At 30.4% G+C, this 25527-nt stretch overlaps 2 protein-coding genes and 1 non-coding gene across 3 annotated transcripts; 2 read left to right on the top strand and 1 right to left on the bottom strand.

Moving 5' to 3' along the window:
• Positions 1–1713: 1713 nt before the first annotated feature.
• Positions 1714–5688, bottom strand: LOC101506806 (uncharacterized). Its single transcript, XM_004489878.4, has 2 exons — positions 5527–5688; positions 1714–2608 (listed from the first exon to the last, which is right to left on the bottom strand). Exons 1-2 carry the CDS (start codon positions 5594–5596, stop codon positions 1929–1931), a joined length of 750 nt encoding a protein of 249 aa, XP_004489935.1. The 5' UTR covers positions 5597–5688; the 3' UTR covers positions 1714–1928.
• Positions 5689–5737: 49 nt separating this feature from the next.
• On the top strand, positions 5738–5809 carry TRNAP-AGG (transfer RNA proline (anticodon AGG)). Its single transcript has one exon. It is a non-coding gene; the product is annotated as a tRNA-Pro (tRNA).
• A 9853-nt stretch (positions 5810–15662) lies between these two features.
• On the top strand, positions 15663–21693 carry LOC101506478 (transcription factor GTE6-like). Its single transcript, XM_004489877.4, has 8 exons — positions 15663–15962; positions 18139–18354; positions 19091–19168; positions 19680–19904; positions 20063–20161; positions 20286–20344; positions 20731–20881; positions 21158–21693. Exons 1-8 carry the CDS (start codon positions 15903–15905, stop codon positions 21326–21328), a joined length of 1059 nt encoding a protein of 352 aa, XP_004489934.1. The 5' UTR covers positions 15663–15902; the 3' UTR covers positions 21329–21693.
• The last annotated feature ends 3834 nt before the right edge of the window (positions 21694–25527 follow it).

The raw sequence follows: 25527 nt of genomic DNA, 5'->3' as shown, positions 1-25527 counted from the left end.
CTTTCGTTCCAACATGAAAATCACTTTAATTGGTTCAAGCTCAATTGTCCAATAACATATATTATTCTGTTCCAAAATATAATTAAAATTAGTCAAAGAAAAAAATAAATTTAAATTTTAAATAAAATATATCAACTTTTTTTAATAAATTTTGCTTATATTTTAAAATGGAGGGAGTAAGAGGTTTAGGGTTTCTCTTAATTTCCAAAAAGTGTCGTCTCTTATCAAATAAACTGATGCCAAAATTAATTGACAATTTACCGAGGTTTGAGCAACTTACAGAAAAATTCAATGATTTTCAATAGTTGATTACTACTTTATTTGCTTGAATTAAAATTGAGAAAAAGAAGAAAAAGCAATAAAATATGACACATAGTTTGTAATTCTAGACTGTTTCCATTTATCCCACATATTAGTCTTGCCAAGCCTAGAAACAAGGGATCGCCAATAAAAAAAAAATATATTCATCCACTCTCCGATGTTTATTTACGATGTGTAGAAAATATTTTCCCAATATGAAAAATATATTATTGGATTAATAGTTCTTCACTAACGGATTGAAGTTTTATTCTATTAGAAGGTCCAATTCAGTAAAATTCTATGTTTTTTTTGGTAGGAGAGCATCTTCCATAAAAATTGATGCAAGTAGACATCCATTCCACTTCTACAACTTAGGTACTTTTCGTATGTGTTGTATCTTGAGATTTAGCACGTGCTAACAATGAACAAATTATTAAATCCCCTTCTTTTATCTTCTAACTTCATTATGTCACTTAAACTATCTCACTCACATAAACACCGAACGAACACTTCTTGTTTCGAAGAAAAAACTACATCTCTCACTAAGGAGAGAAACTTCTCACTATTGAGAGAAAATAAAAATAAAGGGTGGCACATCGACTATAAACCAAAAAAGTCATCTACTTAAAAACAAAAATAAATTGTAATTTGGTTTGGATTACATTAATACCTTTGATAAATTTGAACTAATTTAATTTGAGTAGAGGCAATTGAATTAGCTTACTAAAACAAAGACAGATTGAAATGCATGATATTTTTGCTTAAATTCTATTAACAATCGAGTCATTTTTCAGGTAGAAATTATAATTGGTGAAAATTTATTTGCCCAATTTTCGGTAACAATAGACTAATTAATTTTACCCATTTAATCGTGGTATGGTGTTAACGATTTATAAAGATAATATTTTAGTAATTTGGAATTAAATTGAATTTGACCACAAATTTAGAATATATTTTGTTTGGCAGTGGATTGAATTAAAACACACAGCCAACTCTACCGGTTCGATAGATTGTAGATTCATGAAATCCTAAGGTCTTTTCTCCATCTCCTAATCTTAAAATTTTCTTATAAAAACAAATTAAAACACACCCTTTGGTGAATAAAAAAGAAGAGAGGAAAGGTTGAGAGAGAAGCAACAAGGTTAACCCTACAGAATATAGAAAAAAGTCCATGAACAATAAAATTCTTTTAGCTATTTCGTCTTTTGTTTGGTGAATCTGTTAGCTATTTCTTACATAAACCTATGTAGACAGACAAAAAAAATTATAATCACAGTGAAAACAAAAATCCTTTTATGTGAAATTAAGCTACTGGAAAACATCCTTCCAATATTATATATATATATATATATATATATATATATAATAATATTTTTAATAACCAAAAAATAGAAGCACTCAACGACCAACGAGTACACATCAATCATTAATAATTTTGAAGGACTTGAAAATCCCAATAATTGAAGTTACAAAAAACACACCGAATACTTTTATTGTTAAAACCTAAACAGTTCATGCTATCATCAGAACAAAAGGTATAAAATCTCAACAAAGAGTAAAAGTCCAAGTCCAACCACATTTACACATGGCTATAGCTTACTCTACTCATGTCAGCAGCATTTTTCAAATCACAAGTTCTTGAAAGCAGAGTCATGAGTTACCTTTTGTGGGGTGAGTCTAGCAAGAAGTGCTTTATTGTGACAGTGTTCTGTGTCCACAAAATAGAAACTTCCATTAGCCTTAAAAGTCACAAAAGGCCTATTGGTTTCCGGCGGACGAATATCGGAAAACTTAATAGTTTTCGGGATGTGTGTTGCTAGCCATGATAGCATCTCCACCTGGAAGCTGTCCGAACCAGGTTCCCATCGGAGTTTGTGAACGTACGGGCTGACGAACCAGTGAAGGATGGCGGTTGTAGAAGCACTAAAGAATATCACTGATGATGCCACTGCACCCTTTAGGATGACATTCATGTCAGGGGATGTCATGAAGGTTATGACCGGACCGAGAGATACCGAGAGGCAACAAGTCGAGAGAGACAGAAGTTTTACTTTTTTTATGGTACTTGAGATTGGACCGTGGTAGTAAATTCCAGAATCCTTATCTCCTTCCTCATTTTGTCCTCCATTGCTAGGTCCAATGCTAATCCTGTCGTCCTCTTTTGTTGGGGCTTTCGATGCCCATCTTATTTGGGCGGCAGCAAGTTGGGAAGAAGTCTTAAATGTTGGATTAGTATTGATCGGTGTTTTGAATGTCGGATTAGCACTACTTGGCTGGCCACATGTGGAGGACCTGAAACACTGGTACACTGAACCATAGAAAGAAATGTATACAAGTATAATATTAATGGTCGTATTATTTACAATAAATAAAAATTGAAGAAAAAAGCTTTAACAGTGTTGGCATTCTAACCAGCCATCATTTCAGAAAAATCCAAATAAGAGCTCTATATAAATGCAGTTTAGGAACATAGTCATAAAATATGATATAATTCAAACTCAATTACCTAATAGAAAAAGAGAAACACATTAAGAAGGCAAAAGTGAACTAGCAATGACATTTTTCAGAATATATGAAACAAGATAAAATAGTGTTGTTTCCTCAATAGAACATTACATTTACATGCGAGTAACCATAAAAAACACTACATGAGTGATCATTGTTTTAATACAAGCATAACCCCAACATCTTAACTCCAGATTATTGATTTTATAGGGCGTTTATAGCTACGGCTATTTATTACGTTTACATTCTAATTTGAAGTTATGTGGTGAATTTGGTGTCTTTTGATGAGTTTATGTTATAGTTGAAAGACTATTAGCATTTGGCAAGAGCTGAAACATAATGAACCATGGCTTGGAAGCAGATCAAACCAGGACCCAAGATTCAATTAATTCAGTTCCATAATATCCAGTCATTCAAATTTTATTAAGCTAAAAATTGAAGCCAACTAAGGCGATGAAAACCTCTCTGGATCATTGAAGAACTGAGATAAATAAATTGGAAATTTAACATATTACAAATAGAAATTTTGAAGCAAAGAAGGTTATTTTTTAGATAAGAATAGATTAAGATATTATTCTCAAGATTTGGTCACTTAAAGTATACATATGTTTCAACCATTAATTAATAGAAGACTGCAAAAAATCAACAAGTAGAATCCATAATTGGTTATGAAACAACTTGTTTTCACATTTTCTTGTGCAAAACTTTGAAAAGCAGAAAACAACATAAGATTTTGTAAATAAAACTCCTTACAAAACATTGTGTTTCCATTTATCGTTTTCAGCTCTATACACAAAACATCACATTGTTTAAACTTTTGTATAAGAAATAGTAACAGACCCAATGAGTCTATATCACACTGCTTCCATTCCATTACAGCTAAAGCTTATATTGTTGTGTTAACAATTTGGCACAAACAAAAAAATCATACATTATTAGAAGCCTCTAAATCAGACATTACTGTCATATCAGATATCAACAAAGTAAAGAACAAAGGAAAGCACACATTAAAAGAACATGAAAATCGGTAATATGCATCCACTAAAGAGATTGAAATTTTGAGTTGCTCTCCATAATGGATATTTTAGAAGAGAAGAGACTAAATTTTAGCAACAAAAGGGCTACACATCAAGTCAACAATATCCACATATGAAAGGGTCATAGCATTACAACCATACTTTTTTTTTTTTGCCTACCATGATGTCAAAGATCATAGTACATATACAAGACTAATTTAACAGGGTTTAAATTTTGCACAAACTAAAACATCTTTCTAACAATTATATTCAAATAGCGGCACTATAACATAGCAGAATTTAAACAAATCGCTATTGTTCCAAGATATGCAATTTAGTACAAATTGTTGTCAAATAGAGGCTAATGTGGTGCTATAGCGCTGTAGACTGTAGTGTAGTGAAATTTAAACAAATCAATATTCTCCGCAAACCGCAATTGACAGTCTAATTGTTTGTCCTCCTACTTTCAAAATTGATTAAGTTCAATGATGTTGGAAAATCTGGGAAAGAATTGTGGAAGCAGTCACTGATCTATAAAAGCTAACATTTTTGGGACAGTTCTCTTCCCTTAACTTTTAGTTTGGGATAAGACTATGTTTTTGGCTTCCTTAATATGCTGTTTTAAAAAACCATAGGTGCAATTTCAGCCTAACACAGCAGTTGGGGAAGAAGCATTCCCCGGAGGATTTTTCTCATCCTCCAATTAATTGCATTTCCCATCACTTCTTTCTTTCTAATAAAATTATCTTTTGTCAATATAATTGACATGGACAAAAACAACCTCTTAATTGTTGTCTGATTCATTTTGTTTTCTTGCCATCTTCCAAGGTTAAATGAAAAGTTTATATAAATTTTAAAGTGTATTCAAAGGTAATCTACAACTGCTGAGTTGTTGTTTTCGTCCCTGACCCTACTCTGTATGTAGAAAACAAATTCACAAACAATAGGAGAGACAAACAAAACATGTGATTCTAACTTGTGATGCTTGACCAATACCAGTTTGATCACATCAGATGCATCTAGCTATGAAGCACTTACACAGACACCTAAAACACAAACATTGGTAATACTTTAAGAAAATATAAGTGAATCAATGTAACCACATACATCGTGTCAATCTCAGACACCAACATGTGTGGGCACACCACACCTTTAATGTAAAATATCAATGCTACATAGACCTAGGTCATAAAAAAGGGAACACTGGCGACAAAACGGTATCTGTAGGCTCCTTTACTGTTATTCTCCATTTTAAGGGAGTGAAGAAAAATCACAGAAAACAACCACGACGAAACAGCCAAAGCATTTTTTTCATAATAGATCTGAACACTACCTTATCTCCTTCTATCATATCTAAACAAGTATTATACACTATATGAAAGTATAAATGATTTGAATACACTATGTGCAAGGTTGTGATTAGTAATAATAAATAATAAGGTGAATAACTCAAAAAAGGGTTTTTTAGTGAGAAATGATGAAAAACCCCTAAAAAACCCTAATTTAGTGGTTCTGTCAAGTTCCCGAAAAAGAGATTGAAAAAAAAAGTATAAGTGTATGAAGCATGAGTTTTGAAGAGTGAAAGAAAGCATAAGAATAAGAGTAAGAATAATGAAAACTGAAAAATGAAAAATGAAAAATGAAAAATGAAAATTCATAAGAAGCACGTGAAAGATAATATGAAAAAGAGTGAAGAAAGGAAAACCTGAAGAAGATTTAGTTGATAATATTGAGCGATGGCGACTCTGTGATCGAAGCAAGTGAAGAAGACTCATCGCTAATTGCAATTGCTATTGCTTCAATCAACTCAAACTCACTCTCTTCTTTTTCTTCTTAGTTACATGAATTCATGTATCAACGCAACACAACACGGTTTTTACTATTAGTTTTATATATTTAATTTTCATACCAAATATGGGCATTTGGTCTAGTGGTATGATTCTCGCTTAGGGTGCGAGAGGTCCCGAGTTCAATTCTCGGAATGCCCCAGTTTTAAATTTTTGGTGTATGCTTCATTTGTGCATTGTTTTGTGGATGCTTAACTAATAAAATTATAAGCATTGTATCTTTTGTTTATCAATCTTTGAAAAAATACATATATGTCACATGGGCTAAACAATACTAAATAATTAAATGAACAAATTCTTAAAATAAAAATGAATAAATACTACTAAAATATCATATTAAATAAAAAATATTAATCTTTGATTTTTTTTCTTCACATTATTTAATGTTAATCTTATATTTAATGTTCCAGATCAAAGCACTAAAAGATCTGGTGTTAGGAACGTAAATACCTTAATTAAGATACTCTTGTAATTCTGATTTTATTGGAGACACAATTTTATTTTCACGCAAAATGCTCAAAATTTCATCAAATCCAATGACGATTGTATCATTCTCTTAAGAGGATGATACATTATTACTATTCAAATTAACAATCGAAGACATAGACTCTTCCAAACATAAAGCTATATATTCATCATATAATTCTTTTAATGAACTTCTGACTTTCTTTATATTCTTATCAGCAATTACTTTAGATTTATATATTAAGGGAAAACATATACACACCATATGAAATTTGCACCTATGATCCAAAACACTAGCAATAGCCATCAACATATTACACTCTCCTCCAGTATTTGTCAAACTTTATTTTCATCTGACCTACCATTTATTTCATAAAGAAATCTTCGTCTTCAGCAGCTTTATCAAGTATTTGTTTAACCTTCCAAACTTCTGTTAAATACAATTTTGCGGTCGGAACCTATATTTAAAATAGTAATGACATTAAACACTTCAAAGAATAATAAGGTGACCTAATAAAGTACAAAAATAAATAGTTGACAAACTATCTGAGATCACATGAGTTGCACAATTAAATACTTCTAATAACTTATAAACTTTCTCAACTTTGTTTCATTCTTCAAGTGAAGGGGCGTGATCATAATGAGACTTTTTTTTTTGTAGGCGACAAAGACAATCTTAAATTTCAAAGTAAAGTACAACATATTAAAAGTTGAATTCCATCTTGTTGGACAATTAATGACGAGTTTCTTTTTTTTTTTTAAGCGCTTCTGCTCAACCACATCACAAAATGTCTTTAGTCTTGCGCGTTGTGGTTAACATATTTGAAATTTTCACGAATAAGTGGTATCCTTAATTTTACTAAGGTCGTCTTGCACTAACAAATTAAATATGTGTGCACAACATCGAACATGAAACAAAGAACCACCAAAGACTAACTTACTACTTAAAGATAAATTATGTTTGAGAGATTTTAAGCATGAATCATTGTAAGAAGCATTATCAACAGATACTGAAAAAAATTTATTTTCAATCCTCAAAGTTTTCAAACATTTATATATAGCACCAATACCACGCCTTGGAGGGGGCAATTGCACAAAACACAAAACTCTTTTTTGAAGATTTCATCTTACATCATTGAAATGTCACGTAATAGCCATATATTCAACTACTTGATGGCTATATTTTCACATATATGTAGTTAAATTAATCTTGCTCACATTTCCTAAAAGTTTCTTCTAAATTTTATTCTCCATCTCAAATAGTGTCAAACAATCACTTATTGTTGTTTTATGAGTAATCTTATGAAAATCTAGGTTTGCATATTGGAAGCCCCACATCCAAATGTTGTCCTCGACAACAGTAAAAGGATATTCGTGAACCATGATAGTGTTGAAACAAAATATCAAATTAATGTTTTGATGATAACTAAACAAAAGGTTAATTAAGACTTTTTAATTATGATTCTAAATGTCTAGGTATTTAACATGTGTTTTTAAGTGTATTAAAACAAGATAGGTATCAAGTATTACAAAACAAATCTTATTAAAATCAAGAAAGCAAAATCAGCAAAACGAATAACGTTTTTGGCAGATTTCCGGAAAATGAATAACGTTCTCCACATCTGCCATAAACAAGAATGATCCGATTTCAATGTAAAAAATTAGATCCAGGAAGTTGTATTCATTACATATCTTCATCAAGAATAAACAAGGATCAATCTAAGCAAGAATCATTCCAGAATTCGAAGGCTCAAAACCTTGCTTCATAAAATGCATAAAGCAAGATCATTCTCCAAGTCAAGCAAAAACAAGTACAAATTAACAGGCTGTAAAAGACTTTGCTATTTGTATCTTCAAACAGACCTGCACACGTGACATAAAGCAAGTAATTATTACAGACAACTAGCAGGATCACAAGTACAAGTCAGTTCATCTCAAACCAATTCGAAGAACGTTCTTGGATCTCAAGAACATTCCTGGCTTCAGCATGAATAATCCTGCTTTATGGTTGATCTTATCCATTCACTTACTCATGATAGCTAGCCTACTTCCAACGGTTAAAAGAGTTGTCATAAGCTCTCTTGAAGCCTATAAATAAAGCTTCACGATGAAGAACAAAACAAAACTCAAAGTGTCAAGCAAAACATTAATCTTTCAATCATACTCGAGCTTGTCAAAATCATTCTAAAGTTGAAGTTCCATTCTCTGAGTGTTTTTCAAATCAGTGATAACTGAGTTCTAAAATATAGAATCTATTTCTCAAACAAGAGTTGAACAATACCCAGATTCTAACATTCTCAAATCATTACTTTGTAACTCAAGGCTATATTGTTAACATAGCTTGAGTAGTGTGTAAAAATTCTTTTATGATTTAAAAGGTAGATTATAAAATCCTATCTGAAATAGTGTTAGGTAACCTATGGAAATCCTTTCTAGGTAGAAAAGTAGAGACTGTGTAATAGATCAAGACTGATCTATCAAAACTAAGAACATTCTTACTTTGAAGCATTTAGTGGAAAATCTCACATTTGTGAGGACTGGATGTAACCCGTGTTGGGTGAACTATGATACATACTTGTGTGATCTCTCTATCTCTATCTCTATTTATTGTTTGTCTTACATTCAGTGTTTATATTGATAAATTGATATAGTTGTTTTTCCACTAACCAATAACATTCTTCGTTTATAACCAAGATCAACTTTGAGTTAATTTTTTTAGTTTTAAACAAGAATTTTTAAAAAGAGACAATTATAATTCAAACCCCTCTTCCTTATAATTGACATTGTTACTTCAGATAGAAGTTGCAATTATTTCCCTCATCATTTCGTTAGAATATCTAACAACAAGACTAATAAAAGAGTTATTGACTTCGATGGCTAAAATGGAATGACAACTTGTCTTATTTCAGTAGTCGTCGGCAACTTCTTTTAATTGCAATCTCTAGTGTGTCTTTTCAAATGACTAGTACTAGTTCTTGGTCCTCCAGTAGACAATTTTAGTTTACACTATCTGCAAACCGCTTTCTTCACACCTTTAGAGATTTCAACTTCATCAAAATTATTCAAAACAAGTGATATTTTTTTTCTCTTTCTCTCAACAATTAGAAGTTGGTTTTCTAGAGCGATATCATTTCCATTTGCTTGTGTGTTAGCTTATACTTGAGTTGAATCAGTAGGTATATATTTGTTGGCCTCATTATTAATCATATGAGTAGATGAAATTGGTTCACTTCTTTCTAAGAGATAAGATATTTGCTGGACAAAATAAAAATGATAAAATAAAATATATTGTACAATTATACTAATTAGAATAATGAAAATAAAAGTAATACAAAATAATATTTTTTTTAAATAACATTAAAAAAAGATTATTAATAACAAAAAAAATTTAAAAATAACATAATAATAGTAAGCAATATAATGACAAAACACTTAAATTCATCCAAGTATGACATCAAACCCAACAAAGCCTTGTAACTGGAGTCTTACAAAGACAAACTCGGACAGATTAAGCTGCAATCAAATTAAGTAATAATATATTAATATTATTACAAACTCTGAAACACTTATAAATAGATCACACCTATTTTATGTATTTTTTTACAAATTCACATATACTGTTGTGATCTCAAATTTATTTTTACTTACGAAACCTAAAATTAAAGCAACTTCAATGGAGTTTCTAGCAGATTTTTATGAGTTTTTACAAATGTTAGCTTTACTAAAGGAATACAAAGATAAAAGAAAAATATATATGGTTTTAATAATTTGAAGTCTTGAACGAATTCAATAAGTTTTTGTTTGATATGTTTTCTTCAGTCAATTATAATTATAAATAATTAAGATTTCTAAGCCTTATATACTAATAATATATATATAAAGGTAGCAAATAAATAGGATTGATTTTTAAATAAAATCAATTTTACTTACATACTTACAAATGCGTTTAACCTGGATAGAAATCGGAAAGAATGGTTACAAACACATCATGCATTCGTGCAAATTACATAGTATAATAATTAATATTAATAATAAATAAAATGAATGCTGGTAATAAAGTTGTTACTTTCAAAAAAAAAAACTTTTGAAACAAATGTATTGCCGCATTAGAATAGGGAACGACAAGTAGACGAATCGATTGATATTATAGGTCTTTAAAATAACAAATACTAATATTAATAAATAATATATATATATATATATATATATATATATATATATATATATATAATAATTACCTTTGCTATGGGGTCCAATGTTAGATAAACACCTTTGTTCTTCCAAAATTGATCTCTTTCTTTTTCAATTTGCCCTTATCACCCTCCAATATAGTACAAACTAGATTTCAATATCTTTGCCACATTTGACATGTTGTTTTTTACCAAAATTTATAGCAATGTGCTAACTCAATGAAAACAATACAAAACTGCACAAAAGAACTAATTAATCAAGAAAATAAAAAGATAAACGTCTTATTTAATCAAAGAATCATTTATTTAAAATAATCGAAAACGAATATTAAATTGAAAAAAATAAATTATAAAATTGACTCAAAATAACTCTAAAAATAGTGATATATGAAGGGTCATCACATTCCTAACTATTTAGTAAATATATCAATTTGTTTATTTAGTAAATAAATCAATGCTGTTTATTTAGTAAATAAATCAATGTTAACCTTTCTAATGGTGTATTGTTGCTTCATCAAGTATTAATAACTTTAACTTTCAAATCTTGCGAAAAATTGGTTCCCTAAAGCCTTTATCCCTATAGTTATTACTTTAGGTTTATATGATTTGCATGTTTCCAAAAACGTTTTAGCTCATTCCCAAGTGTTCACTATTTACAACTATATTTTTCTAGGTTTATATGGTTTGCATTGACAAAATTATAGAATTTTTTTTTCAAGTTTGCTTCCTTTGTTCACAATTTATTATTTACCTTTATTTGAGTCAAAGGAGGTTATTTTAGAACATGCATACTCATTATCGTATTTCAAAAATCAATCCAACTTATAAATATATGGACACTTGCATTTGAGCTTTAAAGTTTTTATGTTTTTCCTAACAAAAGTTACTGATACAAAATTTACTCTATTTAATTATTTTTTTCTTTGTTAATTAACGGAGTTTATTTAGATCGGTGGAATTAATGTTATTGTATGTCAAAGTTTTACTATTGTTTCCCTTATTTGTTTTACATTCTTTTTCACAAACAATGTGTACCTTTTATTTCGAAGATTGGTATAAAAATCATTGATAGTTGGGTGGTGAGGAGCAAAAATGGACAAGACCACATTGAACTTGTGATGAAAGGTGCAAAGGTCAACAATCAAACTTGTTGATGATATAGGTGATAACTATAGTAATTAGGTAGTTAGATTATGTATAATATTAGGATTTGGTAATGTTTAAGATAAGCATAGTTTTGTGTTTGTGTTTATCTCAAGTGTGTAGGATTAGTGCTTATTTATGAGTAGAAATTGATGCATATTTCTATAGCACTAGTGAAGAGGACGAGTGAGAGATGTAGGGTGATATATCATTGAAGAAACACTTTTCTCAAAAGAATTGTTGAGTTGAACTATAAAGAGAGCATAAGTGAGAGACATTTGCAAACAAAATTGTATGATTTATGTATTGTTGTACCACGTTAGCAGATGGTATAATGAGATATATTCTTTATTCGTTTGATTTTGTCTCATTTAATGACACATTTAGGGTTAACGTAAAAAAGAAAAAATTCATAGAACTAAAAATAGTTAATCACACTTACACTATACCTTATGTTTGATTTGGTTGTGCCTCATTTATTGAAATTAATATCAAATTCAATTTTTTTTTCATCTTTCCTACATTAAAGACCGAAGCAAAGAGTAGTATCTCTAACATGAGCATTTGGTAGTTGATAAATCACTAGTTCTCGTTGAAGATTCACTTAAACTGTTTATTAATTATTTAATTTTTGTTTTAATGAGTTCATATTTAAGTTCTTTGTCTTTGTTTAATGTCTTGCTCACTGTGAACTAAAACAATTTGATAGAATATGCTAACTTTGATTATGAAATAATATTATTCATGTGATGTAGCTAATGTGATGTAACTAATATGAAATAGTATTATTCATGTGATGTAGCTAATGTAACTAAAACGACGTGAATGCATTTATAGAACTTGTATCTTTCGGCTTATATGTTTATTATGAGTTTGAACAACTTAGGATAAATAATAGTTTGTTAAATAGTGAAAACAATTAATCAATAGAACTGAAGTAGCTAATGTGGGACATTAGACAATTGACACGTTAACCTAACCCAAATACTCAGACATATGATTTGGAATCACAAAGTGAATGGATAAATTGAACTTCAATAGAAATGAATTTAATGAATATTTATACCTAAGAGAATCTATTTACTCACATAACTGAAAAACATATTAGGTCAAATCTAGAATTAAATACTGTAGCATTAAGTAACATAATTGATATAGTTAATCATAACAAAGAAAATATAGTTTAATTGTTCAATGCAATCCAATCAAATTACATTTAACTATTGATTTTCTTAAAATCCTTGGTTACATGAAATTATTTAGTATTTATTTTCCTCAATTACTAAAATGAATATTGATAAAATAAATAAAGTCACTCAACAAATCTCGTAGAACAATCTTTACTTACCACTCTATTACTTGTTTTTAACTATGTATTTACACAGCAATATGAGTTAAAGCATCGTTGTGAAGAAAATTCTAGTTAATATATTATTTTTTTAGGGTCATCACATCCATGTCATTACCGGTAACAAGGAGTTTACTTAGTGAAAGAAAAAGATCAAAGAGCAAGACATATATTTGAAAACGACCTATATAATAAACTCAATGTTGTTCACTTGTCACTTAAAATTGTTTCACTTTATATTTTAAACAACCCATATACTACTTCTAAAGTGAGATTGGTAAAATATTTTTTACCCTTTCTTGATTAGCAAACATTTGCTCCTTCGTACCTATATCATGTTTCTACTTTGAAATCTGGATATTTATATTGTTTTCTTACATTCATTTATACTATTTGATTTGTAGGATTATTACAATTATGATTTTCATAGTCTTACGTATCAAATACATGAATCCAATTTAACAAATTATCAGTATATTTTTTTGTTCTCTAGTTGCCAACACATAAATAACTCGACTCAAATAATCGTTTTATATATCCGTGGTTAAATTAATGTACAAGGCTATATTAATTTAAAATTTTGGCTTAATTATAGATTTAATTCTCTTACTTTTATTAATTCACGAAATTAGTCTTTTTATTTTAAAATACGACAGTTTTGATTTCTCATTTTGATTTTTTAACTAAAAAATAATAATGTTATATACTTTAAATAACGTAGATATAATGATATTGAATGATTAACACTTATAAAGTCACAATAAACTATTCTAAAAACTTAACTTTCAACTTCAATTTTTTTTCTTCATTTTTCTAATTTAATTAATGACATATGAATAATTAATGTATCTAAATAGTTCTATATCATAAAATTGATCATATGCTACATCATTTAAAATATCAAATTGTCATTTTTTAGTTCAAAAATCTTATTGAGAAATTAAAATGGTTGACTTTTAAAATAGAGATCAATTTCATGAATTGATAAAAATAGAGAGACAAAAACTGCAATTAAACTTAAATATTTGTACATCACTTCAGACAATTTATAAATAAACAAAATCACATATTTCTAATACTATTACTTAATGTATTTTAATTTTTTAAGCTAATCACCAACTTTTTGTTTAGGTCGTATATGAGTTGGATCTCAAGGTTATACGAACTTTTATAATGATTTGAAGTTTGATTGGATATTAATAGATAACAATGAACATAAATATCATGTTAGATATAATCGATCTCTAACATCTTCATATTTTATGTCCTAGAGGGAGATCATCTAATTATTATAAAGTATTTCGGCAATGATTAGTTTGACATTAGTGTTATTGTGGACTCACTTCGGTAATGATTAGTTTGACATTAAACTTAAATATTTGTACATCACTTCAGACAATTTATAAATAAACAAAGTCACATATTTCTAATAGTATTATTTAATGTATTTTAATTTTTTAAGCTAATCACCCCCTTTTTGTTTAGGTCGAATATGAGTTGGATCTCAATGTTATACGAACTTTTATAATGATTTGAAGTCTGATAGGATATTAATGGATAACAATGAACATAAATGTCATGTTAGATATAATCGATCTCTAACACCTTCACGTTTTATGACCTAGAGGGAGATCATCTAATTATTCTAAAGTATTTCGATAATGATTAGTTTGACATTAATGTTATTATGGACTCACTTCGATAATAATTAGTTTGACATTAAACTTAAATATTTGCACATCGCTTTGGATAATTTATAAATAAACAAAGCCACATATTTCTAATACGTATTATTTAATGTATTTTTATATTTTAAGCTAATAACCACCTTTTGTTTAGGTTGAATATGAGTTGGATATCAATGTTATACGAACTTTTATAATGATTTGAAGTCTGATTGGATATTAATGGATAACATTGAAAAAAATATCATGTTATATACAATCGATCTTTAACACCTTCACATTTTATGACCTAGAGGGAGATCATCTAATTATTATAAAGTATTTCGATAATGATTAGTTTGACATTAATGTTATTATGGAGTCAACTCTGTAATCCCTATTCCCAGTTACAATATGCATACTTGAATGTTTAATGGTTTTTCAATTCTCTATTCACATGTGTTTTTGGTTGAAATAAATTACACCAGAGCTACCTCTACTCTTATGATGTAAGTAAATTATGTGAAGTTCAATATATCTGCATATTTTATACTAGAAATCTTTATTAATACAAGTCATAATGTTTCTTTGCCTATGCAAATTCAACCTCACGAATTTTCCAACTACAAGTCACGAATTTCTTTGCCTATCAACACAACAATTAATTGTAAAATTGCATTTTACAATTAAGAGCGGGAATAGGTTGACTTTAAAATACGTTATCTATAATTTTTTTTTTTTTTTGATATTTTAAAAAGTTTATTGAAAAATCTATTTTACATTAAAGAAATAGTATAATTTATATTTTTTTAAATAAACTAAATTATATCTTTATATATAAAAAAAAACTAATAAAATAATAAACATAAGAAAAATTAATAAAATTATAACTTATAACCAAAATGTAATAAAATTATAATCAACAAATTTACAAATACTTCAAATATAACAAAGAAACAAAATAAATCCTATAATTTAACAAAGCACAACAAGTTATTCAAAAGGATTACGAATAACACAAAATAAACTTTTTAATTAACAAAACACAAAAAGACATTAGACATTGTCATCTTACTAATCTTTTTATTAAATAGATTAGAATTTTGTCCTTTGAACAGACAACATACCCATCATCAATCAATCAAAACAAAAATAAATAAGCACATTTAATTTTAATTTATTTGAAACCCTAAAACTACACAACTCAACAACTCCATCAAACAGAAAAACCTTGATAAGAATAAAAAAGAAAGAAAAAAGAAAACTGCTTAGGCCTTGTATTTAGAAACAAGTTGGTCGCCGACTGACTGTTCCCGACTGACCGGAAAACACAGTTGGACTTGCTCGTCGTCAGGATATCCGAAGATACATTCTAGCGCGATTTTCGGCCGCCATAACTGCTTCTGCAACATAGGAATATCTGAATGGTTGAAATGGAGACTTTCAAGTATTGCGTTGACGACCTAATTTCCAAGGTTGATCAGGCAAGTATTATTATTATTATTACTCAATTATATTACGCAATAATCATATCATTATATCAAATGCTTACTTTTTTTTTTTTTTTTTAATTTAGTTTTTAGCGAGACGTGGATGTTGTGTTGAATGTATGGAAAAACTAGACGAGATAGGATTAAGAATCTTAGCATTAGAGAGAGTTGTAATATCAAAAGATGGTAGAAATTTGCTTGAAGTGGTTTGGGCATGTGGAGATGAGCCCTGTAGATTCTGTAGTAAAAGGAGTAGATCAAATGAAGGATAGTCAAACCACTAGAGGCACAAGAAGACCTAAAGATTAATGAGCTTAAAACATTGTGGCATTGTTTGATCTATTTAGCCGACCTTATTTAGTGTGATAAGATTTGGTTGTTGTTGTAGTAGTTTCTAGCAGGTTATTTGATTTTTATTTATGATAAGGCTGTATTTTAGGGCTTTTAGGCATGCCATTATTATGCTGATTTGTTGCTCACTGTAATTATGATTTTGTCATGTGTTTATTATTTTTATATAGAAGTGTTGTTAAATGTAGGCTATAGCAGCGTTGTAGTGCAGCCCTATAGGGTAATGGAATTTGAACAAATGTTAATTTTCTGGGATATGTGATTTGTAACTGTCTGGTTCGGCCACTGAGTTCAAACTTGGTACTTATTCTCTAGGTACAAGGTACAACACTCACGGAAGTCAAAAACTCGCAAATTGATTAGTAATACCGGGGGGAGGGGGGCTTTTAGAAGGTCATTAGTGACCATTCTGGTCATCCTAGCCTCATGGTCAAGTTTGAAAACAATGGAGGAACCAAGTTGTTACATTATTTAGTACAAAAAATATTGTCAAATAACGACTCAAGCTGCATTTAAGCTATGTAGTGTAGCAGAATTTGTACAAACGGCTATTATTCTGTGATATATGATTGACAATAGTGGTATGCAGCGGTTATAATATTCAGTTGTAAATAGTTTGTAACAACCATATCAGTGCACACTGGTCTCTAGATTAAATCTGTCTTGTAGTTGTATCGGTTTATTTGACTCTATTTAAGAAAGGAAAGGGCCACATAGAGCCATACAGTTTTCAAAACAATTTTCTTCAGTTTTATCATGGTGTCTTTTGATATTTGACACGGTATCAAAGCCTCATGTCTGAACTGAACCGGTCAATTCTTGTGCACTCGAGTTCTTGCTCTTGCTTGGTGTTGTCAGATCCTACGGGTTCTTCTCTCACCATGCTGCAATCATGTCTGGTGAAAACTCAGAATCACTTCATGTTCATTTTACTGGAAAAATTTCTTCTGCCTGGGAGTTTCAATTTTTAAAGTATTTGTCAAAGGGAAAGAATTATGGGTCCATGTTGATGGGAGTAATCTAGCATCTATAGATCCATAGAAGATAGTTTAATGAGAAACCGTTGATGCATGTGTCACGAGCTGGATAATTAGCTCAGTTGAACCACACTTGTTTTGAAATCTGAGGCCACACAAGTCTGGCAAGGAAATGTGCAATTATTTGAAAAATTTATACTACTATCAGACAATGTGTCAAGGAGATTTCTGCTAGATTATGAATTAGGGAATTTATTGCAAGGGAGTCTCTTAACTGAGGATTAAAATTCTGGTTTTTCAAAGCCTATGGACTGAATACTCTGACATTGCTACTGCTGATGTCCCCAAAGTAGCACTCTCTGCTGTCAAAAGGGTCCATGGAACCAGCAGAAGAGACCGGCTCTTGATGAAATTGTGATATGAGTTGGAGACTAGTCGTACTAGTCGGATGAACCGTGTTCATGTACCTTCTTTGGACACTTTCTTAAGTGATTTTCTTTGAGAAGAGCAACACGTAACTACTCAAGTAACAATGGAACATAAAGCAATGAACCTTGTTCCTGTTGATGTGGCTTATGCTGCTCAAGGTTTGAGCAATAGCAGAAATATGCATTCTGTGCAACGCTATACTGTGTAAAAGGTTTGGCCATATTGCAAAAGATTGTTCACAGAAAATTTGCAATTAGTGTAAGCAGCAAGGACACATCATATCAACCTGTCTGTGTGGTCTTTGCAAAAGATTGTTCATTGGTGTTTCATTCTGTATCTGTTTATGACTTCTCTTCTTAATTTTACACCCCGAGAAGTTGTCTCTAATAAGTAATATGCTTCTTTTCCTGCAGCTTGAGCAGAAAGTTCATGATATAGATGACTTTTACTCCAGTGCAAATAAAAAGCAAACAAACATCTCTAAAGGTAACTCAATTACGAAGGATAAAGATAAGGAGAAACATGTTCCAAGTATTAAGAAGCAACAGCAGGATGCATCACGTAGAGAAGTGGCTGCTACCAAAAGAATGCAAGATCTTATACGTCACTTTGGCACAATATTACGCCAGGTAACTATCTTTCACTTATTGTTAGTGTTTGTGGAGCATGATATCTGTGTGCAGTGTGCACCATTACTAATGTGTTAGTTGTCTATGTGTTATGATATAACCTTGTTCTCTTTACACGTGGTCATGTAATTTTGAATTTCTTTTGCATCATCTGTTTCTTCTCTTTCATGTTTTAGCTTTTAATCCTCGTCTCTTCAAAAATATAGGTTTGACGTTTTTTTGTATTTTGTTCTCTGCTCTATGTGTGGGCTTTTAGTGCAGACAACAATACAATGATGTGTAGCTCAAAATTTTTGTATAAATACTTTGTGAAGAGGCAATTCCTTTTACCCTGATATTCTCAAAATAACATGATTGCAATTCACATAATACCAATCATACACGTGGTTAGAAAGATTCCATTGTATTAAATTTCATTATTTGAAAGACATAGAAAGCTGCAAAAGCCTTATTCGTATTCATGAAAGGGGTTTTGAACTAAGTATAACAGTTGTAGATAATGCAGAAGTGAATGGACTGCAGAAAAATGAGAAGCTTGCTATACGATCGATTTGTCATGTTTTAAAAAGGTGGAGTGGACAATTTCCCTTTCATTTGAAGTTATGTGATGAATATGAAAAATGAAGTGCTTGTTGACCTCATTCTGTAATTTTTGTTGTTGTGCCTCTATATTGAATCATTTGCTTAAAAAACATTCACCTGTGATGAACTTCTCTAATGCTCTTTTTTCTGTCAGATCACACAACACAAGTGGGCTTGGCCTTTCATGCAACCAGTGGATGTAGAGGGACTTGGCTTACATGATTATTATGAGGTATTTTTCATATATGCATGCAAGTATTTCCAATGTTACATTTCATTAGTAATGACCTTTGTTGTGGCATTTGATTACTGATATGCAGAGAGATTTATGGTAAGTACTGGATTGGAACATATAAGAAAACAATGTTTATTGGTAGAAAACTCTATTATGTTACAACTTACAGCTATTCGAGAGAGACATGGTTCTCTCCCACCCTAAATTCCTCTCGGAAACCAAAGGATACCCTCTCTAAACTTCCTTTCCTCTTATTTATTTATAGCTTATCATCCATCGTTCTTTATTCTTTAACTAACTACCTTAACTTCCTGTAGACTGACAGAGAATAGAGGGAGAGAGTGGATTCTCATACTCTCAAATATAGCGTTACAAGGATTTGAATAGAGGATTACCTTTTTATGCTTAAACAATCATGTCCTTCATTAAGTGACTGAATCTTTTATTTGCATTTAACTTTTTATCCTTTTGAATTTTGATTGATCTGTTGTAATACGATGCACGCTAGGTCATTGACAAGCCCATGGATTTCAATACCATTAAAAACCAAATGGAAGCTATTGATGGTACTGGATATAAGCATGTTCGAGAAGTATGTGCTGATGTGAGGTTGGTTTTCAAGAATGCTATGAAATATAATGACGAAAGAAGTGATGTTCATGTGATGGCAAAAACGTTAATGGCAAAGTTTGAGGAGAAATGGTTGCAACTTCTGCCTAAAGTTATCGAAGAGGTATAAATTCCAACGTTTTGTTTTCTGAAACCAATTGTTGTGCTGGATGGAATTTGATTACTAATATTGTGGTCTTATTTCATCTTGGAGACTGCTTAAATAATTGTCTAAAAACAATCTCTTTGTGCTTGTTATCATCTAGTGTTATTAAATTGTAGGAAACAAGACGTGAAGAGGAAGAAGCTGAAGCACAGTTTGCTATGCAATTTGCTCAAGAAGCAGCTCATGCTAAAATGGCAAGAGACTTGAGTAATGAGGTATTCATGAGATGTCTACAACCTTATTGAGCAGTTCAATAAGGTGCCATGAGAATTTGATCAAATAACCTATAGATTTTTCACGCGTATTATAGATGCATCTAAGTGCTTTGTATTTTTTCAGCTGGACGAAGTTGGTGTACATTTAGAAGAGCTACGAGAGATGGTTGTTAGAAGATGCAGGTTAGCTGTTACGTGTTTCCTGAAATATGAACCCAAAACACAACCTATCATATCATACATTTTGGCCTAAACTTTTTTCTGTTCTTAAGTGAAGAAAGTAATGGAATAATATTTTCATATTTTAGTACTACTGTCTTTGACTGTTTATATTTTAATAATGACAATCATAAAAAACAAAAATAAAGACAATCAAATATATAGAATCAAATATGATTTCTCTTGATTCTTACATTAAGTATGAATTTGTGTGCATGTTTTATAGTTCTAGGAGACCCATTATATTTTACTTGAATGTTGAATCTCAATTTAGTCCTCTCATCTTTATTACTCCTTTTCTAAAATACATTCTCACTCCCACCAAGCTAAATTGAGAAAATTGGTTACAGAAAAATGTCAACTGAAGAAAAGAGAAAGCTTGGAACTTCTTTCACCAGACTGTCTCCTGACGATCTAAGTAAAGCATTAAAAATTGTTGCTGAAAATAATCCAAGCTTCCAAGCAAATGCTGAAGAGGTGGATCTTGATATGGATGCTCAGGTCATTAAATACATATTTCATTTAAACTGTCGTTACACACATTGTTCATAAACATAACAAAAAGAGAGAGAATATTGTAATCACTAGATCTATACTTCTGTTTGAATCAAATTGATATTGATACAGCAGATCATTATTATCAGTATGCTGATAACGGAGTAACTTAAGCAAGAGTTACTCTGAGTTACTCCTAGAGTCAACAGATCACCATCCTTAATATTAATATTGATTATAATATCAATATGCTAATCAACATATTGTTTCTTCTCTATGCAGAGTGAGTCTACCTTGTGGAGGTTAAATTTTTTTGTTAAGGATGCTCTAGAAGTTCAGGGAAAGAATTCAGGAAGCATGGATGGAGATGAAAACCAGAACAACAAACGCAAAAGAGATCCGTGTGATGCCATTGCAAAAACTTCGAAGAAGAAAACCAAGAAGCTTACTTGAAATGTGAAAGTCATTTGGACATAAACATGATACTCTTGAGCTGTCTTGAGTTAGTGATGATACCAAAGGAGTTATTTCATGAACAAATTAAACCACCTGGTTTGATGAAGAAATTTTCTTGGAAAGTCGCAAATATTTTGTTGCTCACATTTGTCTTGTGTCAAGAGTAGTTTTTTTTAGATGGCTCGCGTTTGTTTTCAATGAAATCATTGAAATGTAACCTAGTTTTTAAGACTTTTTTTTAGTTGTTAATTCTTCAGTTTTCTTATCATTTTTATGTTTGCTTCAAACTCAAACAATGTATTAAAATTATAGACAACAAAACTAAATCTAGTAATCTCTTCGGTTGATCTGACAGAAAGAAACATCTTAATATTATTATTAATAAACCGCCCTTGTGACAAAAGAATAAAACAAGGGTTTTCTCGAGTTTTAATAAGGCAACTCTATAGGGTCAAATTTGTACATCAATTTTGAATATGATATTTTTGTTGGCAAAGGTACATCGTTGAGGCATGTTTAAAATAAATGTTGAAATTAATAAAATGTCTTTCTTGGATTACATGTGTGTTTTTCAAGTTTGGGATGCTAGATTCTGAACAAACGTGTAATTTTAAACTTAAGCAATTTAAGTTTAATTCTAAAGTTATCTTTAAATAATTTTGTAAGATGTGATTTTGATAGTCAAACAAAAATAACATAATTTACATAAATCAATAGTAAGAGAATATAACTCTTTAAATTTAATACAATATAATAAATGTGAACTTGATGAGACTTTAATTAGAAATTAAAAAAAATTATTTTATTATTTTTATTAACGATTGTTTTGTGTTGTAGAACTTGGTGTATATATTTGATTAGTTTTTGTGTTGTAGAACTTTTGATTTATGAGTGATCATAATAACATATTACGAGTAACTTTAATAGCCATATTGATTGAGGGTGTAATTCTAGAACGGTACAATTTATTTAAGCTATTTTGTTCTTGGTATTTCGTGGTTGATAGTTTATCTTGCACAATTTAAAAAGTGATGAGAAACGTCTTAAAGAGAACAATCTAGTACTCAATTCAACTCAATAATATCTTTGGTGGCTGAAATTTATGTTAAAAATAGTTTTTCGAAACTCAAAAACAACAATTTGAAACTCAAACAACAATTTCAAGAAATTTTGTGGCACTGCCTAAATTGTGCAAGACAGATTCAATAAGAGTGACTCGTAGTCTTGAACTCTATCTCTGATATCAAACCCACATACAACATTTTTATAGGATGTATTCTCAAAATTTCGTGCATTAGTGGTCATGCACATCTATCTCAATTAGTGAATGCTTTAAGAATTTATGCCTCAAAATTCTATAGGAAGCAATCTCACTTCCACATTCACATAGGTAAGTCTATCAGAGTACTCTTGTAGCAGGGTACTTCACTTCACATAGAGTATAGATCTCAGTAATATTTTCTATTACTTCATCACATCATCACTTCAGGAATCATATTTCTCTGATTTATAATAGCATGTTCATCTCATATCACTTCACGACTTATTATTACCTGTTGAACCTAATTATTGGGATCTCTAATCTATTAGACCAGATTACCATCATGAGTGACTCTGTAGAAAATAGCCACCATTTTGGATGTATTTAGAAGTTTCTCTCTAGTTAATCATTTCGTCAAATGATATGTTAAATTCTCATCAATGGGTACACGATCCACTATAACAACTCCTTTAGAAAGTAACTCTCTAATAATATTGTGCTTATGACGTATTTATCGTCTCTTATTATTATAATAATGATTCTCAATCTTTGCAATAGTCGCAATACTATCACAGTGAATCAACACAACTGACATAGGTTTTTTTTCTTCCTTAAAGGGATCTCAGCTAGCTAGCATCTCAATCAACTCGCTTCTTCATTAGGAGTAGCTAGTGCTATCATTTAAGACTTCATAGTCGACTGAACCAATATTGTCTGTTTCTTCGATTTCCAAGATACAACACTACTAGCTATACTAAAAATATAGTCATTGGTTGCTTTGGAGTCATCTGATAAATTGTTCCAATCATCATCTTTGTATCCTTCAAGGACAAAATCTATGATAATGTAATATGAGACTCATGGTTCTTTTCATACATCTCATGACTATTTCGATAGCGTGTCAATGCTCCATACTAGGTCTACTAGTAAACTTGCACAATAGTCCCACGATGTAGACAATGTCGGATCTAGTACAATCAGTGGCATACATGAGGCTGTCAATGATGCTCTCATATTCAGTTTTTCTAACACCTTCATCAGTGTATTTGAAAAGTTTCACACTTGAATCATATAGTGTGAAAGCATGTTTACAATCAAAGTATTTGTATCTCTTTAAGTTCTTTTCAACCTAGTGAGACTGATCCAAAGAAATTCCCTTTTCTGACCTAGTAATCTTGATTCCAAAGATTACAACCGCTTCTTTGAAGTCTTTCATATCAAAGTTGTTACACATAAATGATTTCAGATATTTACAACATAAATGTTTGAACCAAATATGAGTATGTCATCTACATAGAGACATATGCTAGTTCAAATGTCATTTTATGATTAGTAATCAATACATTTGTCACTATCATTCACTTTAAACTCAATCGATATAATCAAGTGATCAAATTTTTCATGTCATTACTTAGGAGCTTGTTTAAGACTATACATACCTTGTTTTCTTGTCCATAAATCACAAAATCTTTAGATTGTTTCATATAGATTTCTTCTTTCAAGTCATCATTTAAAAAAGCTTTTTTGACATCCATTTGGTGTAGCACCAAGTTATGAATAACAGCTAGTGAAATGGGTATCATAATGGATGTAATTCTAATCACCGGTGAAAAAGTGTCGAAGAAATTGTATTCTCTGTCTAAAATATTTGGCTACAAGGAGAGCCTTGTATTTATCAACAATTCCATCGGATTTTTGTTTCTTTTTCAAAATCCATTTACAACCTATCGGTTTGCATCCATGAGGCAATTCTACTAGGTCCTTGTAGACTCTAGAGAGTTCATCTCATCGTTTATAATTTTTTGTCACAAATCTGCATCCAAAGATGACAAAACTTCTTGAAGATTTGCAGGATCTTCTTCTAAGGTATATATCGTATAATCGGGTTCATAATATTTAACAACTCTAGCTCTCTTACTTCTTCGAGGTTCATTTTCGCCTTGTTTGTTGTTTTCAGTGCTCCTCGCCAAAGAAACATGACTTGGTTTATTGTCCCCACTATTTATCGATTTGAAATTTTCACAGGTGTCAACATCATTTGACTTTATGATCACTTTTGCATTTAGGTCATAAAATCTATACGCTTTATTGTATATTGCATACCCAATGAATTCACATTCATAAGCTCTATTGACGAATTTAAATCACTTGAGATCGGAGATTATGACATATATCCATTATCTTTTACACTTCTTACTCTATCTATGGTCGCTAATGATTGAACTATAAAGGAAAAAAAATATAAAAGTTACACAAAAATTATACAATTCAATCAATGTACCATTCCAACATATTCTACTGTAACACATTATAAGTTTAACAATTATGTAATAACAACTAGTATTATTTTTCTTTTGTCTTGGACTTTGATAATTTGAAATCAAGGGTTAAACTAGTAGGTTTGTTTCAATCAATGGTTAAACTCATATACTCATATACTCTGGTCGATCTCGTCCTCCCTGTCTCCGATCGCTCTCTCATCATCCCTCGTTCTTGATTTGTCTTTGTATCTCTCTCATCTCTAATCGATCAATGTTCACTGATTTGCGTTATTTCTCTTCATCCATCTTCAAAGGCGAGTATGTCTTCTATTTAATATTTATTCGATTTGGATTTTCTTAATTGACATCAAATCACTCCCTTCATTTCATTTAATCTAATCACTAAAATATTTCATAAAATAATTTTTTTTTAATAGTCTCACAATCTTTCTCTAAAAAGCAGAATTGATTTGCCCTCCCTTTTCCATTACCACACAAAGTTAAAAAAAAAAAAAAAAAAACATTTATGGTCATAAATTCATAATTATCACCATGAATTGTGTGTATTACAAGTGCCTTAAGTTTCAAACAGACTGAAAAATTACAACGTCAAACAATAATCTTGGAATAGACAGGAAAAAACAATGAGTGTCAAATCTTCTATATAGGGAAAG

The sequence above is a fragment of the Cicer arietinum genome, chromosome 2 (assembly GCF_000331145.2).
Source record: "Cicer arietinum cultivar CDC Frontier isolate Library 1 chromosome 2, Cicar.CDCFrontier_v2.0, whole genome shotgun sequence".
Lineage (NCBI taxonomy): Eukaryota > Viridiplantae > Streptophyta > Magnoliopsida > Fabales > Fabaceae > Cicer > Cicer arietinum.
This window is presented reverse-complemented; position numbering and strand designations above follow the sequence as displayed.

Coding starts and splice junctions, on each gene's coding strand:
- LOC101506806 (XM_004489878.4), bottom strand. CDS start 5,596: ATGAGTCTTCTTCACTTGCTTCGATCACAGAGTCGCCATCGCTCAATA. Junction 2,609..5,526: donor ATCAACTAAATCTTCTTCAG/GTTTTCCTTTCT, acceptor TCTATGGTTCAG/TGTACCAGTGTTTCAGGTCC.
- LOC101506478 (XM_004489877.4), top strand. CDS start 15,903: ATGGTTGAAATGGAGACTTTCAAGTATTGCGTTGACGACCTAATTTCC. Junction 15,963..18,138: donor TAATTTCCAAGGTTGATCAG/GCAAGTATTATT, acceptor CTTTTCCTGCAG/CTTGAGCAGAAAGTTCATGA. Junction 20,162..20,285: donor CAAGAGACTTGAGTAATGAG/GTATTCATGAGA, acceptor GTATTTTTTCAG/CTGGACGAAGTTGGTGTACA.